General features: G+C 42.6%; 4 protein-coding genes across 4 annotated transcripts; 1 reads left to right on the top strand and 3 right to left on the bottom strand.

The window, feature by feature from the left end:
- Window positions 1-7,614, top strand: CSUI_008740 (vesicle fusion and protein sorting subunit). Its single transcript, XM_068068865.1, has 8 exons — window positions 1-93; window positions 928-1,137; window positions 2,142-2,242; window positions 3,329-3,421; window positions 4,091-4,197; window positions 5,081-5,187; window positions 6,544-6,896; window positions 7,309-7,614. The coding sequence occupies exons 1-7, from the start codon at window positions 91-93 to the stop codon at window positions 6,592-6,594; spliced, it is 672 nt and encodes a 223-aa protein (XP_067919157.1). The 5' UTR covers window positions 1-90; the 3' UTR covers window positions 6,595-6,896; window positions 7,309-7,614.
- A 170-nt stretch (window positions 7,615-7,784) lies between these two features.
- CSUI_008741 (uncharacterized protein) lies at window positions 7,785-8,427 on the bottom strand. Its single transcript, XM_068068866.1, has one exon. The coding sequence runs from the start codon at window positions 8,348-8,350 to the stop codon at window positions 8,141-8,143; it is 210 nt and encodes a 69-aa protein (XP_067919158.1). The 5' UTR covers window positions 8,351-8,427; the 3' UTR covers window positions 7,785-8,140.
- A 2,195-nt stretch (window positions 8,428-10,622) lies between these two features.
- On the bottom strand, window positions 10,623-11,063 carry CSUI_008742 (uncharacterized protein). The gene has a single exon (XM_068068867.1). The coding sequence runs from the start codon at window positions 10,978-10,980 to the stop codon at window positions 10,780-10,782; it is 201 nt and encodes a 66-aa protein (XP_067919159.1). The 5' UTR covers window positions 10,981-11,063; the 3' UTR covers window positions 10,623-10,779.
- Window positions 11,064-11,367: 304 nt separating this feature from the next.
- CSUI_008743 (ankyrin repeat-containing protein) lies at window positions 11,368-13,659 on the bottom strand (the record flags this gene model as incomplete). Its single annotated transcript, XM_068068868.1, has 2 exons — window positions 11,368-11,761; window positions 12,493-13,659. Coding segments are annotated over 2 exons (1,284 nt in total), but the record flags the coding sequence as incomplete, so codon positions are not given.
- Window positions 13,660-14,166: the final 507 nt, after the last annotated feature.

Below are 14,166 nucleotides of genomic sequence, written 5' to 3' on the forward strand. Positions count from 1 at the left end.
GATCTCTCGTTGGTAGTGGAGGTCTTAGAGAATCGGCCTTTAGCGCAAGATCTCTTTGCTTTGTATTGTAGAGAAACAGGCGACCGTCAGATGGTATGACAAATGAGAATGAAAAGGAGAAAGAAAATCTAAAGTCTTCCTCGTTGCACCTCTCTCTTCCTTCTATCGTGGGTTGGCTTGGCTATGCTGAGGCACCTAGATACTCATACACCTACATGCACACCTACGAGTTCCTCATATATCTCACATATGTACATATATGTATGTAGATACACACTACGAGGCATAGACAGATGTTTACGTCAAAGGACAGCATCGCCGTCGTTTTTCTTTCTTCTTTTTTCTTCTCTCTGAAATGGAGAGATATCTGTACGGAGATGTTCGTGTGTCGACGTATTCTTTTTCTTTCTCTTCTTTCAAGGAAAGGAAGAAGAAGAGAGAAGATAGGAAGACTATCTAGGTCGCGTAACGATGCTCGTACAACGCTGTTTCTTTTCTCTATATACTTGCTTATGCATGTAGAGAGATATCTCTGTAGAGAGAGAGAGGTAGAGAGTTTTATACTTTGCGGTTTGTTGTATCTGTGGTGTAGGCGTCTGCATGCAGATACTATACACACAGGCTTGCATGGCATGAAGGCGTAACTAGTTGATGTGTTAAACGAACTGCAATGAAGAGATGATACTCCGTGTCTTTGTATCCGCATGCCTACCTCTCTATCCAATATCTATCATGATGCCTGTCTGTTCGTATACCCGCTCATGTAGATAGGCAGACATCCAGATACAAGATAGATAGATAGATAGGTAAATTCAAGATAGATAGATAGATATGTATTCTTTGTGTATAGAGTCGCATGTGTGTAGGGTGATCGTATTCTTTGCTTTGTGGGTTTGTGTGTGTATGGTGCACGATGTCTGTGTGTAGCTTCAGTCATACTACGAGAAGAGTGGGAGAGTCTTCGATGCTGGAGTTGTAGCTCTGAGTATAGCTAATCGACAGAAGACGTGGGATATGAAGAAGAAGTCTCTTGAAACAGCTGCGAAATTCTTCAACGGTTGTCGATCCACACACCACGATTCCGCTGCTTTCGCACATAATAGCGTTCTCTCTCAAATCGAACTTCTCACTCGTCAGGTAAGATATCTCTTTCTTTCTCTTTTTCTTTCTCTTCCTCTCTGTCTCTATGTGTATATGCATACATGTTTCGACGTATATCTGTGTGTATGGCTAGGTGGTATAGAAGCATAGGATCAGAGAGACCGTCATATGTGTAGATCTCCCCCCTGTCATGCGCACGTGTAACTCTTCGCTAGAGAGGTGATGATATGTACGTCTAACAGATCATTGGACCAAAGCACGTATATTGCAATCCAGTCAACAGATAGTGTCTATTTCGAGATATACATTGTACAAGAGAGAGATGAAGGACGGTGCAGAGCCGAGCTTACAACGGCAAAGACATCCGTGCATCTGTTTGCATAAATACATATATAGATAGATGTGAGTATAGAAGCCTTCAATCATTTGTATGCATGGACCCTCTCTACACTTAACACAGAAACAACATACAGTCGACTTCATTACATAAGAGCCAAGAACTCTCGCTCAGATAGACAAATAGATTACCGATATATAGGTGGATATTTCAAAGATACATAGGTAGATTAAAGATAGACAGATAGACAGATCAAAAAGATAGGTAGATAGGTAGATTAAAGATAGCTAGATAGATAGATAGGTATAGCGCTAACTATTTATCTCTGTATAGGTGTTATTATCTTGGTTCGAAAAATATGATGGAGTGGTAGAGAGACACTTTCAAGTAAACTCTATCCCCTGTCTCATTCTTCTCTTTTTTTCTTCTCTGTCTTCTTTCTCAAACCTTCTTTCCTCACTTTCTCCTCTCTCAAAGATTCTCAATGTATTCACACATGGACCTGTCTCTATCGTCGATAGACGAAGTGTATATACATCTGTATATCTATAGTCTTTCGTACTGCATTCTTCTTCTATCTCGTCTTCTTTTTTTTCTTGTATCTGTCTAAGAACTGAAAGAAGACGAGGACTTTCCAACGTGACTTTTGAAGTGATTGATGGTGCTTCTTTCTTTGCTTTTTTCTTTTCTTGCCTCTGTCTAGCATGAGTTGGAAGTTCAAGCGAATTCACGTGGCTGGGCGAATCCACCGCATCACTTCATGGGTCTATCTCTCATGGAGACCGTCCGTCAAGTCATTTTAAAGTATGTATGTATCTATCTACCTATGCATGCGCCCCCGCATGCATGCATGTGTCAAGTGCACCCTGTGGTGCCTGCAGTAGGTGATGTCTCATACTCACGCAGGAGATCGAAACTGCGCTTAATGAACAGTGGCAAAACTGTCTCTTTACACGTACAAAGTTAGATGATGAAGAGATTCATGTGTGGATCGACAATCGCTGTAGATACACGGTACCGCCTTCATCATGGCTATGAAGGGCAGCACCTATATATGCATATATATGTATATATATAATAACAGAGAGAGAGATCTACATCTGTATGGAGTACCTTATGTAGTGGTATTCGTCTCGAATGGGGTTGTATGATTTGCATAGATCTCCGTCTGGAGGTGTATCCATCTTTCTGCAGATTCTATGACACAAGAGTGTCTATTGTATCTTTTTTGCATGAAGATTCGAAGTTTTCTGTTTCGCGTCGTCTTCATCCTGTCGCAGAAGGGAACGGCTCTTCTTTCTCTCTTTACTATAGAGTGAATTGGCCATTCTATGTATGTATGAAAGTTATCTGTAGGTGGTGGAGTCAAGATGCGAGAGGCCAGCAACAGGAGGTGTGGATTGCTCTTCTCTCGCCTTTGAACAAAAGGGTGTTTACCTTGATTTGTGTTTCTGTGAGGGAGTGATCTTTTCTTTCTCTTGGGACGGTCTCCATTCTCTTCTCTTTCTTTCATTCTAGAACGTGAGAATTCTCTCTCTCTCTTTACCTTTCCGGGAGCATCTTTGCTTCTCTGTCTATAGTGCGAGTTCGTCTCAATGAACGTCAGAAAAGGAAGACCGGACACCCGAATGGACATACGTACCTCCCGAAACTCTGAGTCTCTCTATCTCTCTATACATATATATATATATATGTATACCTAGTGTAGGTATATACACATGTATAGATATGTATATATATATATATATGTAGACAAGGGCGTCCATGTAGAATGCACATGCGTGTGAGACTCTTTTACGGGGTGGTATGTATGAATACATACACAAATACATGTATAGCTTTTTACGTCCGTGTCTCGGCTTGCAAATTTCTATTAATGAATGAATGTAGAATGGAATTTCAGGAGGCAGATAATCTTCAGAAAGTCTTCAAAATCCCGGATAAACGTTACTGGCGTTGTAAGATCGATGCTCTTGCAGACGGGTAAGTACGCAACAGAAGCAGTAGTAGTTGTAGTTTTTGGGTGTATGCAACTGTGGTGTACGTACACTCCACTACGTTGATTGGGAGGAATCAGTTGGCTAGAGTCACGAAGGCTTTTGTCTGAAAGTAAAACGAAGTCTAAAAAAGGAATCGTGAAAGCTCTTTATTCAGCATAAGATGCCCTTACCAGCAAAAGTACACGAGAATGATAGAGAGAGTTCTGATGACACCCTTCACGGTTCACCCCACAATTTCTGGTGTATGTACACCTGACACACCTGCATGCACACCCGGGGTCGAGAGCAATTTCGAGTGAGGTTTCCTTTTTTCTTTTTTGAAATAGTGACTAAACATGTTTCGTCGAATATCTATTCACCAACGTACTCGTCCTTCTTTGTATCCTCTTCACATTCTGCGTGCGTAGAGTTATATTTTGGTCTCTGTATATGCTCTCTCAGTACCTACTTCACCTACGCGTAGTTCGTCATACGTATGTATATATATATATATGCATATATATAGGTATGTATGCATGTAAGGAGCGGTGCGCGTGTATCTGTAACGCATCCATACACTAGATACAGAATAACGTGTCTTGGTTCTCTTTCTGAGAGAGATTCTTTTCTCTCTCATCATTCCGGGTGTATGTACACTGGATGGGTGTTTCAGACAATACTTCGATGAGCTCCTTGCCTTTGCTCAATACCGTACTTCTCCAGTTGGGTATGAGCCCTTTGTTATCGCGTGTCTTCGAAATGATCAAGTCAATCTTGCAGGTAAGATACGCACATATTGAAACGTACAATCCTTGGACAACTCCGTAGACTCATGTATAAATAGGTAGACATACATATTCACATATATACATCTATCCATATATATGTATATACATACACGTATGAACTATCGGACTTCATATATATGTACATATGAAGTGCGATAGTTCATTGAAAGTGCATCATCCATGCATACACTTTTTGTTCTATATACACACATTCATACATCTACTATTCTCTCTGTGAAAGCCCTCGCCTTATATGATGAGGTACCGGGGCATGAGAGAACCGTTTCACCTTCTTCTCTCGTAGGTATTGGCATAGAACCTCTGACCGTGTATGTGCGCTACTGTTGCTGTAGATGCAGGTGTGTATGATGATGTGTATCTTGTTAATCGAATGCGAAGACTGTATCAAGATAGGGGAAGAGAACTTGCTTTCGGGGTTGTCTTTCTTCTTTGTATAAACAGGCTTCTATCCAAACTACAGAAACGAACACGTGCTCCGTCAGCGAGTATAGACGTGTGACCGGTACAGTTGTTTTACACGCTAGGGCTCTCCGTAGATAGACAGATATATCAAGGATAGATAGATTAAGTAGATTAGCATGTATGTTGTGGTCTTACACATGTGTATGCCGTCTGTATGACTGGATCTATATCTCTCTCTCTATATATATCTTTTCTTGTTTTCTGTGAGTGAGGCCTCGATGGCCATCAGCGTGTACCGTGCGCGAAACGTGCTATGCTGCTGGTGTACGTACACCAGACTGGATTCCCCGTGTCGGTTTTTCTGATGAACTGAAGAAAGAAGAGAGAAACTAAAAGGATGTGGGAATTTCTATTTCATCTTTTCTTGTCTGTGAATGGGTGTGTCTGCATAGCAAAGATCATTCCAAAGATCAAGGAGGCTGAACAGCAGGCTCATTGGTATCGAGAGCTAGAGATGCATGAAGAAGCAGAAGCTGCTCTAAAGAATGCCAACTCTCAGGTATACAACAACAGTCTTCTTTCCGTTTCTTTCTTTCTTTCTCTCTCTTTCGTTTCTCTTCTCTTTTCTTTCCTTCATTCATTTTTCTTTCTTCGTTCCAAGTATCCGCTTTCCCGGCTGGATGCTTCAAGTTGCGAAAAATGCTTCACTCCTTCTCCAGGGAGAGGTCGCACATCCTGTTTTTCTTCACTTAATTCTTCATAGAGATCTACTATTCAGACGTTCCTCTTTGTATTGATTCTCTCGCGAAGAGGACACTCAATTCACACTACTAACATGTGTGATGATACATACCTATAGATATGCATGCATGGGAAGGCAATCAACCGAGAGAGGTCGCTCCGACTAGCTTACTCTCTTTCTTTCACAATAGGTTTCTCTAATACAGCCTTCTAGGTATTCTACGTCTTCAATACGGTAGACAGCATCTATACATAACTTCAAGTACATACATTATCCTCTCTCTACATAAGTATATCTAAATGTATAGACTATATATATATGTATATGGGCGCGTGTTTATGTATAGATAGGAGTGTCTGTTTGCACGGGTCGTAGTAGTGAGAAATGTGATAAAAAGAATCCCTGGTTTGTTTGTCATCCATTCAGCAGAAGTCACGGGGCTTCTTCTTCGTCATTCTCAGTCCCAATCCAACTCCTATGTCACTATGACAAAAAACACTAGCACTCTACTCACTCACTCCTTTGATTTGATCTGCCACATATAGATCGACTTAAGATAGATAGATAGATAGATATAGATAGATAGATATAGATAGATAGATGTAGTTATAGATACAGGTAGCTACATATAGATCGATAGTTAGATAGACTGGATACATTGAATATACGTAGACAGCAGATAGGTGGAAAGGATTGTGTGATAAATGTGTGCCATTCCGATAGTGCTCACCAAGAGGTCGTATGCAAACTGACTGCCCGTCTTTCTTCTTTTGACACTATCTATGTACGTGTCTACGTCCTTCACTATGGTACGTGTATCTAAATATACGCATATTGTGTGTGTGGATGAAAAAGGTGCCTCATGCCTTCGGGTGTCGTTGTTTTATGTACCTGCGAGTATGCATGAACGTCTGTGTATGCATGTGCGTATGCATAGCTTTGGACAAAGGTAAGAATGTACCTATGTGCATAGGTACATTCGAATATCTATGAACGGAGGATGTACCTACCTATGAATATGTATGAATGTATATATCTGCCTCCTATGAATTTGTATGTTCGTATGTATCACCTGCCTGTGAAGATGTACGGATATATGTATGTATCTATAAGTACGTATGAATGTATATCTCTACCTATGAATATATGTATGTGCTTATGCATGTCCTGCAGTCACTTGGAATCTTTCAGACTCTAACAGATGCTCTCAAAGGACGGAGATAAACAAAGGAAAAAAAAACTCCTTTCTGTCTTTCATACGGCTAAAGAAGAAAAGATTCTTTCCTTTCATCTTCTCAGTGCGAGAAGACGCATCGATTTGCAGGTTCTTGTTTGTATTTGCTGCTTTGTGTGATTCTCGTGTATCGAACATCCTCGCCTGTCTCTTCTCATTTACTCCATCAAAAAGAGATCTTTTCTCTTCTCGATACCGATAGAGGGCAGCAGAAGATAGCAGAGGGAGAAAAAGAATCTTCTTCATCTTGTCTCTCGAGAGTGACCGACAGAGAGATTATCAGTCAAGAAAGGTGGGCGGGGGAGGGATCGATCGACTTGCAACTAGACATCGATCAAGACGCCTGAAAGAGAGAGGCAATAGTAGACTCTCTCACCGGTCTTTCAGCTTTACTGCAGGTCTATCATCTATTCTGATCCATCTACCTATTTCTATCTGTCCGTTACATCTATTATGATGTATCTGTCTGCCTTTTTCTATCCGTCCGTTATCACCTCTCTATCTAGCTATCCCTGATCTATCTCTCTAACTCTTCTTCTACTACCTCGTCGTCTCCAAGGAAATTTTAGTCTCCGTTGAACACAATATGAGGTAGCGGAAGGAGTTATAGCAACGGCGTTTACGTCTTTTTTTCGGATGTGTGTCGATCAACAAGGAGAATGAAGTTCGAAGGTTACCACTTTCTTCTTTTCTGTTTCTCACAGGTCAAGTCTCCCAGAGATTTGAACCTCTCCGATCCTCCTTTCTTACTCGTCTGTCTGCCTAATCCACTTTGCCTCACTTCTTTGAGTAATGAAAGGATTGCGAGAGCTCACTTGTTCTCTCTAAAGTCTCTAACTCTGATACTATCTCTGTCCACCTGTCAACCTATCTCTAGGCGTCCGGGGGGGTCCGTCTCTCCTCCTGTGCGACTGCTTGTCTGAAGTGTTCGTATCTATTTGTACCTCTCTCCCCTGCCTGTCAACCCAACTGCGGGGAAATTTGAATCGTCCGTTCTTCACTTCCTGAGCCATTGAGCCGCTTCTCTCATGCTCCTTTCTGACTTACAAGAGGAAAGCGCCGGATACGTGAAGACCGAGACTCTCTTCAAACGTCTTATGCCGACTACCAAACCTGCCGTTTGTCCTTTCTACCGGAAAAAGATGACGATAGCGGCGGACTGATATGCCGACTACTTAACCTGCCGTTTGTCCTTTCTACCGGAAAAAGATGACGATAGCGGCGGACTGATATGTATCACTGAGCACAAGTCTTGCCTTTTCACTCACTACACACCTGGGACACAAACATTAACACATCAACCGGCACGTACCACTATCTCAGAGGAAATTAACTCGGCTCCTCACAACAGCAAGGACGGAAGGCGGGGACGCTCTCTCTCTCTCTACACGGAGAGACTTTTGAAGAAATCTCTCTGTGTGTCTATCTATCCCTTTTCTCATTCCTCCCTGTTGTTCTTTCGGTCCAGTCTGCTGTTATCTCTTATCCACACCTATACCTGATACCGTTCTTTCATCCCTTCCGCCATCTATCCATTCAAGTTTCTCCTTTGTTCTGAAGAGTCGTCAACAGACAAAGGAGAACGACGGGAGGCAGGTCCGATTGTCTGCGTCTCATGGTGCACGTCAGCCATCTCTTGACCTCAAAAGAGATAGGCTGAAAAAGGATCAGTTCGCGTTTTTCTTTTCTTCCTTCCCTCCCATCATCCCCCGACTTGATGCGGCAGACGGGGAGGAAGCAAGCCATTTCGTGACTTGAGCGAACTCGTAAAATCTTCTTCGCGTATCTTCATCTAGACGTTTCGAGACATCTTGAATAGCCTCTAAAATCCGGTCAAGGACTTCTGCACCATTCTCTTCATTTCTGAATGCATGCAAAAGTTCTTGAGAAATGACTGATTCCATAAGACGCTTGACACTCTCGAGGAAAGTACGGAGCGCATCATCTGAACGAAGCTGTCCATCAGCAAAGTCTACGATCAAGTTCATAAGTTCCGGAGATTTTTCCCTATTTGAAAAGATGGCTTCTTTAATCAATAAGGTTTTCATTACCAAATCATCTTCTGCACTTGCATAACGTCGAGCTGCCTCAGTAACATCTCTTACTTGCTCCATAGCCATCTCTAACTTCGAGGCTAAGCTCCTGTCTGAATCTCCCTGTCCCCCCTTTGACCTCACGCTATCTAAAGCAGCCGAGATAACCTTTTCAAGCATGACAATCAGCTTCTCATTCTGCTCTTGGAGTAGATAGTGCGCCTCCCGTGAAAGACCTGGCGAAATCGTAACTGGCTCCGCAGATCCAGCGGCCACACCCACATACTGGCACACCGAGAGCACCCCCAGAAAAGCCCCCGCCAAACCGATCTTCATTACAAGAGACCCGTTCATCTTGCAGAGGAAAGAACGCTGTGAAACCATCAATCACCTTTTTCAGTCACCTAAATCACGAATGAAACGAATTGACGTGAAGAAGGCAAAGGGGCCTGGTGAGAGCCACAACTTGGGAAAATTACTACCTCCCGAGATACGTCATAAGAAAGTATCGTATCCTCACGACCGAAGAAAGGCAACAAAGGGAAGAAAGAAACGAACGAAGGATCGCGTCAAACAACCCAAGGGAAACCTATGAAAGTTGCTATTTGAACTAGCCTTCTCTATTGTCTGTGTCAAAGAGGACACAACCATCATCGGCCCTAGGCAGTTAACACACTCAGCCCGTCCGCCTGTTGTTGTTCTTCTATTGATCTAGGGGGTACCGGCCAGTGTCTTTCCATAGAGACGTGTCGCAGTCCAGCAGGCATTCGCTAATAAAGGGGGATGGAACTTCACTTCGTATGACGTCCGGTCATGTTCTCGTCGCTAAGAGCACTGGTCTTTGATAAAGGGAGTGCGCAAACAGTGTGTGCTTGTTTCGAGGCGCCTCTTTGTTTTCCTCGTAGAACAGAGCTAGGAGGGAAGAAGAGATCCCTCCCCTGGCCGGGGGAGGGGACGCCACGAAGGGTTTAGAGGATGACGACGTATGAAGAATCCATTGCTGGAGGCCTTAACGAGAGAGTACAACAAGACAACGAGAGACGAGACACGGGGAAACGACACGGAGCGGTCGGAGAGAGGCAGGCTCTCAAGTCGGGCGGTCGACAAGGGCTTAGGAGGAAAAAAGTGTTCCAAACCGACAGGTTGCTCTAGCCTCCGTCCTATCTCTTCAATCGCCTCAAGAACAAACTAGTAAAGAAGCTTTTCAAGAATCATCCCTGTGATGCCATTTCTTTTTCAACTACACCAAGCACTCAAAGAGAGTCTTCATTGCGTCGAATCTAAGACGATCGTTAGTAAAAGACAGTTGATTCACCGTGCTTCTTGTGTTTCTCGTTTTCTTCATCTTCACTCACCTCATCGGGATGTTGCAAATGTATGTGTCTACGACTTCCCCGTCCCGGAGTCTACCAGCAAATCCTTCTCTTGGTTTGAAAACTCTGCTTGGGACTTTTTATTTTTGTCATAACCAAGAAGACTGTGTAAGTAAGGAATAGAGACGCGTCAGATTGGAGCCTGACTGGTCCACCGTAGACTTGGTATGACATAGCCCTGTCATGTCAAAGAAAGAGAGGCGATCTCGCCTTCCACTCCTTGAGGGGGTAAAGGGTGCTCAGAAGGGTGGGATAGTCCCGCTGCTAACGACTACTATAATCCCTACTGCTAGTCCTCACTCCTCCACTTTCCTTTCTTCTTTCTCCTTTCTGCTCTTGTGTATTCTCTACACAGAGATAGACAAGGTGAAAGAAAGACGTTTTTCAGTGGTCACATGTGCGTCGCTTCGAGATGTAGGAAACAACTCATCATCTGAACTGAGAACAGGCAGTTCTTTTGTCTCTTTTTCTCTCTCCCGGCCTTCTCACTCGAATGTCTCCATATCAGCACGAAAGCGCAGTAAGGCTTTCAAGCAAGAAAGACATTTCCGTCTCGTCTTGTTTTCTTACTTCTTTATGAGTGACAAGAAGAAAGAAGGAAGTTTTGGAATGACGCCAAGTAGAAAGAAACGGCATTGGATCAAAAGATGATTCAAAAAAAACGAAAGGGAGACTAAAGAAAAAAAGAATAGACACTCGATCTCTCGCTTTCTCTCCTTTGCCTGGTGATCTTGCCGTCCTTTCCCTAGGAGTTCAAGATCATTCAAGACTAAGAAAGAATGTGAGTTACGGTGACAATAAGCTTCTCTCCATAGAGTATCGACATCTTGGAAAAGATCATGACTTGAAAATTCATGCTAACGACGAGAAAAGAAAAAGAAGAACGGTAAGAAGAAGTAGAATCACTAGAAGAGGCAAAATACAGGTAGTAGGTACAAAGAAAGTCTCCTGTTCTGCGTCTTCTTCTCATTCCTCCCCTTGCTCTTAAGGTCGTCTATCACTTCTTTCTTCCTCCCTGTCTCTCTCTCTCTAATCAGCGTGCTTGTTCGCAGCTACTTTGTTTATGTATATCTATAGGCATATATATATATATATATATATATAAACTCAATCCTACAGGCGTATAAGAGATAGAGACAGATAGAGACCCACGCCTCTCTCTCTATACATAGATGCATTCAGCTATAGCCATACACGGATGATATGCGTAGAGAGCCGTGCAGCAAGAAGTGTACATATCCTGAATAGGCTGCCATCCTGAGGTCTATCTTTCATCTTCCTATCTATCTATCTATCTATCTTTTATCTATCTATCTATCTATCTATCTATCTTTCATCTTCCTATCTATCTTTAGTCTATCTATCTATCTTCAGTCTATCTATCTATCCATCTACCCACCTACCCATCTATCATCTGAGTGCTCCGAGGGAGCACTGACAAGACCAAGATAGAGAAAGAAGAGAGAAAGAGAAGACGAGAGACTTCCTGTATGGCAGCAGGGATAAAAAAGCAAAGAAAGAAGAACCAAAAAAGAGGGAGAGGAAAGAGTGAATTCTCTCTTCTCTGGGGACAAGCTTAATTCATCTCTATGAACTTCTCTCTTTGTTTCTTCTTCTTCTTCTCTGGTCTGTCTTTAGCATGGCATCTTGTTATGTGAGAAGAGATCACCCCCATGCAATCCTTTTCTTCTTTCTTCTTCTGCTTCGTCTTTTCGTGTGATATGGAGATGACGGCCACAAGTATCAATCGTCTGAAAGAAAGAAGGAATGAAAGGACACGAGAAACAGAGAGAGAAGAAGACTTCCTTCACATAGTCTTTAGATCCTAATGAGGTTCCTTTCAACAACGCAAATCGGAGAAGAAAAAGAAGAAGGCGAAGATTCTCCCACTGTTTCATGTGTCTATCTATGTTTTCCCTTCGAAGTGCCTCTCTCTCTCTATTAGGCGGGAAGGTGCTCGCGAGTAATCTCTTCTTCTATCTTCGTCTTCTTCTTCGTTCTTTTTCTCTCCTCTTCTTTTGGCTTCTTCAACTTCATCTTGATAAACGTTTCTCTGTAGACAGATCTTAGAGAAATGAGATAGACCATCATCATCTCTCTTCTTACTGCTCTACAGTGACGTACCTCGATACACACCTATCTACGCAGAGTATACAAGCCTCTACGGGAGTGGACGTCATACAGTTCGGCTCTCTCAGTCCTCTTCGTCTTCATGAATAGATGGCGGGAGAAAGATATCGATATAGATAAACGACAGAATTCAGAGACGTCTATTCGACATGTGAAACACGAAGCTACAGGATAGAGAAGAATCTGGCTAGCTACTTAGCTAGATACATAGATAGATACAGAGGCGTATCTACACTGGGGTGACATGTGCAGCATAGAGATGTTTCTCAAAGCCTTCCTAAACACCTCCTTTCTTCTCTCTGTCGTGAAAGCGGACTGATAGATTTTTCGAACAATCGACGTTGTTCCTTACCTCAATGGGATAGACAGATGGCCATACAAGAGGCCCTTGAAGATCAGAAGATAAGATTTCCAAAAAGTTGATAGACTTCTCTTCTTCTTCCTCTTCATTTTCTTCTTTTTCGTAGTCATCATCTCTTCCTTTCATGTCACGGCAGATGGTGGCGCTCTTCTTCTTCTTCTTGCCACTCCTTCTTATATCGAAATTCGTTTCTTTCTCTTCTTCAAGGATTCCAGCTAGCCATGAGAGAAGACATAGATTTCTTTCATTTCTACTTAAGAGATCTTCTCCTGCTGTAACGACACTTAGAATGTCTCCAGGAGGAAAATCTGAATACAATGGAGATGAAGATGAGGGGGCTTCGTTTCTTTCTTCTTCTCTTCTTCTTTGTCGAAAAGATAACTTCTTTCTATCCTCTTCCTTTGTCTCTTCTTCTTCTTCGTGCTCTTCACCGCAACTTGAAGAAGAAGAGGTTAAGGCATCGATTCTTCTTCTCTTCCCTTTCTTTCTGGGAATGTTACATTCTCTATCTATTACAATCGAACTGCTGCTTTCTGCTTCTTCTTCTTTTTGTTCATAAGGGAAAAAACAGCTGTTCTCTTCTTTTCCATCTCCTTCTTCTCTGTCTTCCTCGTCATGTCTACTGCGACTTCTTTCTGTCTTCTCAATCCAGCTAGCTAGCTCGTGTCTAATGCAGTTCGCTATTTGATCTTCGGGTCTCAAACCTTCAGAATCAACTGCATCGATATCTGCGCCATGTTGAAGAAGGATATAAAACATCTCGATACTCTCCTTTTCAGCTGCAATATGTAGACATGTTTTCTCTCTGAAAGAAAGACAAGCCGACGACGAAGATGAAGAAGAAGATCTAGAAGATGAAATATCTTTTCGAAATTGGACTGACGATCTTCTATCCTCTATCTCCTCAGCAAAACGAAGAAGATACGGGAGATCAAACAAAGAAGGAGTCTCTCCGTCTCCTTCTTCTTCTTCTGCGCTTTCTTCTTCTTCTTTTCTTCTCTCTTTTTCGGTTCCTTCTTTTGTAATGAGAGCTGTCTGAAGAAGAATTCCATTTCGAGTCGACGCTGAAAGAGAGAGAGAAGGTAACGAGAAAAGGTTCGGGTCTGCGCCGCGGCTAAGAAGTAAAAGAGCAGCCGGGAGATTCGTACAGAGACACGCCTGTACATGAGAGATCGAGAAAGAGAAAGAATACGCCAGAGATGACAAGCATCAGGAAGACATAGATCTACAGTAGAAGAAAGAGATAAAGAAGAAGAAAAGGGGGAGAGGAAGCAAGAATACACACGTCTATTGAAGGATAGACACACAGGGGAGGTCTTAAGAACGATTTGAGAGAGAAGTACAAAGAAAGAGAAAGAAGGAAAGAAACGAAAGAACCGTGATGACGGGGATTCGCTAACAAGGAAAGAAAGAGAGAAGGAAAGCTTTCTTCTATTTCAAAAAGACGACGAAGAGAATGAAAGACGATCGACCCAAGATGATGTGTATAGATGATGTGGTAGATCTACTGCTTCTACGGCTCTAACGCGTATAGAAGCAAAGGTTGAGACTCTATGTCCATGCGAATGTAGATGACCGGATGAAGCTTTACAGAGACATTTGAGAGAGAAAGAAAAGAGAAAGAAGAAACTTGAAACAAAAACTGTCTACTCGACGTGTGGTGTA

This window comes from Cystoisospora suis, assembly GCF_002600585.1.
Source record: "Cystoisospora suis strain Wien I chromosome Unknown contig_4987, whole genome shotgun sequence".
In the NCBI taxonomy this organism is placed as follows: domain Eukaryota; phylum Apicomplexa; class Conoidasida; order Eucoccidiorida; family Sarcocystidae; genus Cystoisospora; species Cystoisospora suis.

Bases quoted from the DNA above. Each gene is read 5' to 3' on its own strand.
- CSUI_008740 (XM_068068865.1), top strand. The intron at 1,138-2,141 runs GTAAGATATCTC...GCCTCTGTCTAG, and splicing joins TCGAACTTCTCACTCGTCAG to CATGAGTTGGAAGTTCAAGC. The intron at 3,422-4,090 runs GTAAGTACGCAA...TGGGTGTTTCAG, and splicing joins ATCGATGCTCTTGCAGACGG to ACAATACTTCGATGAGCTCC.
- CSUI_008742 (XM_068068867.1), bottom strand. From the start codon at position 10,980: ATGAGAAGAAGACGCAGAACAGGAGACTTTCTTTGTACCTACTACCTG.
- CSUI_008741 (XM_068068866.1), bottom strand. From the start codon at position 8,350: ATGGCTTGCTTCCTCCCCGTCTGCCGCATCAAGTCGGGGGATGATGGG.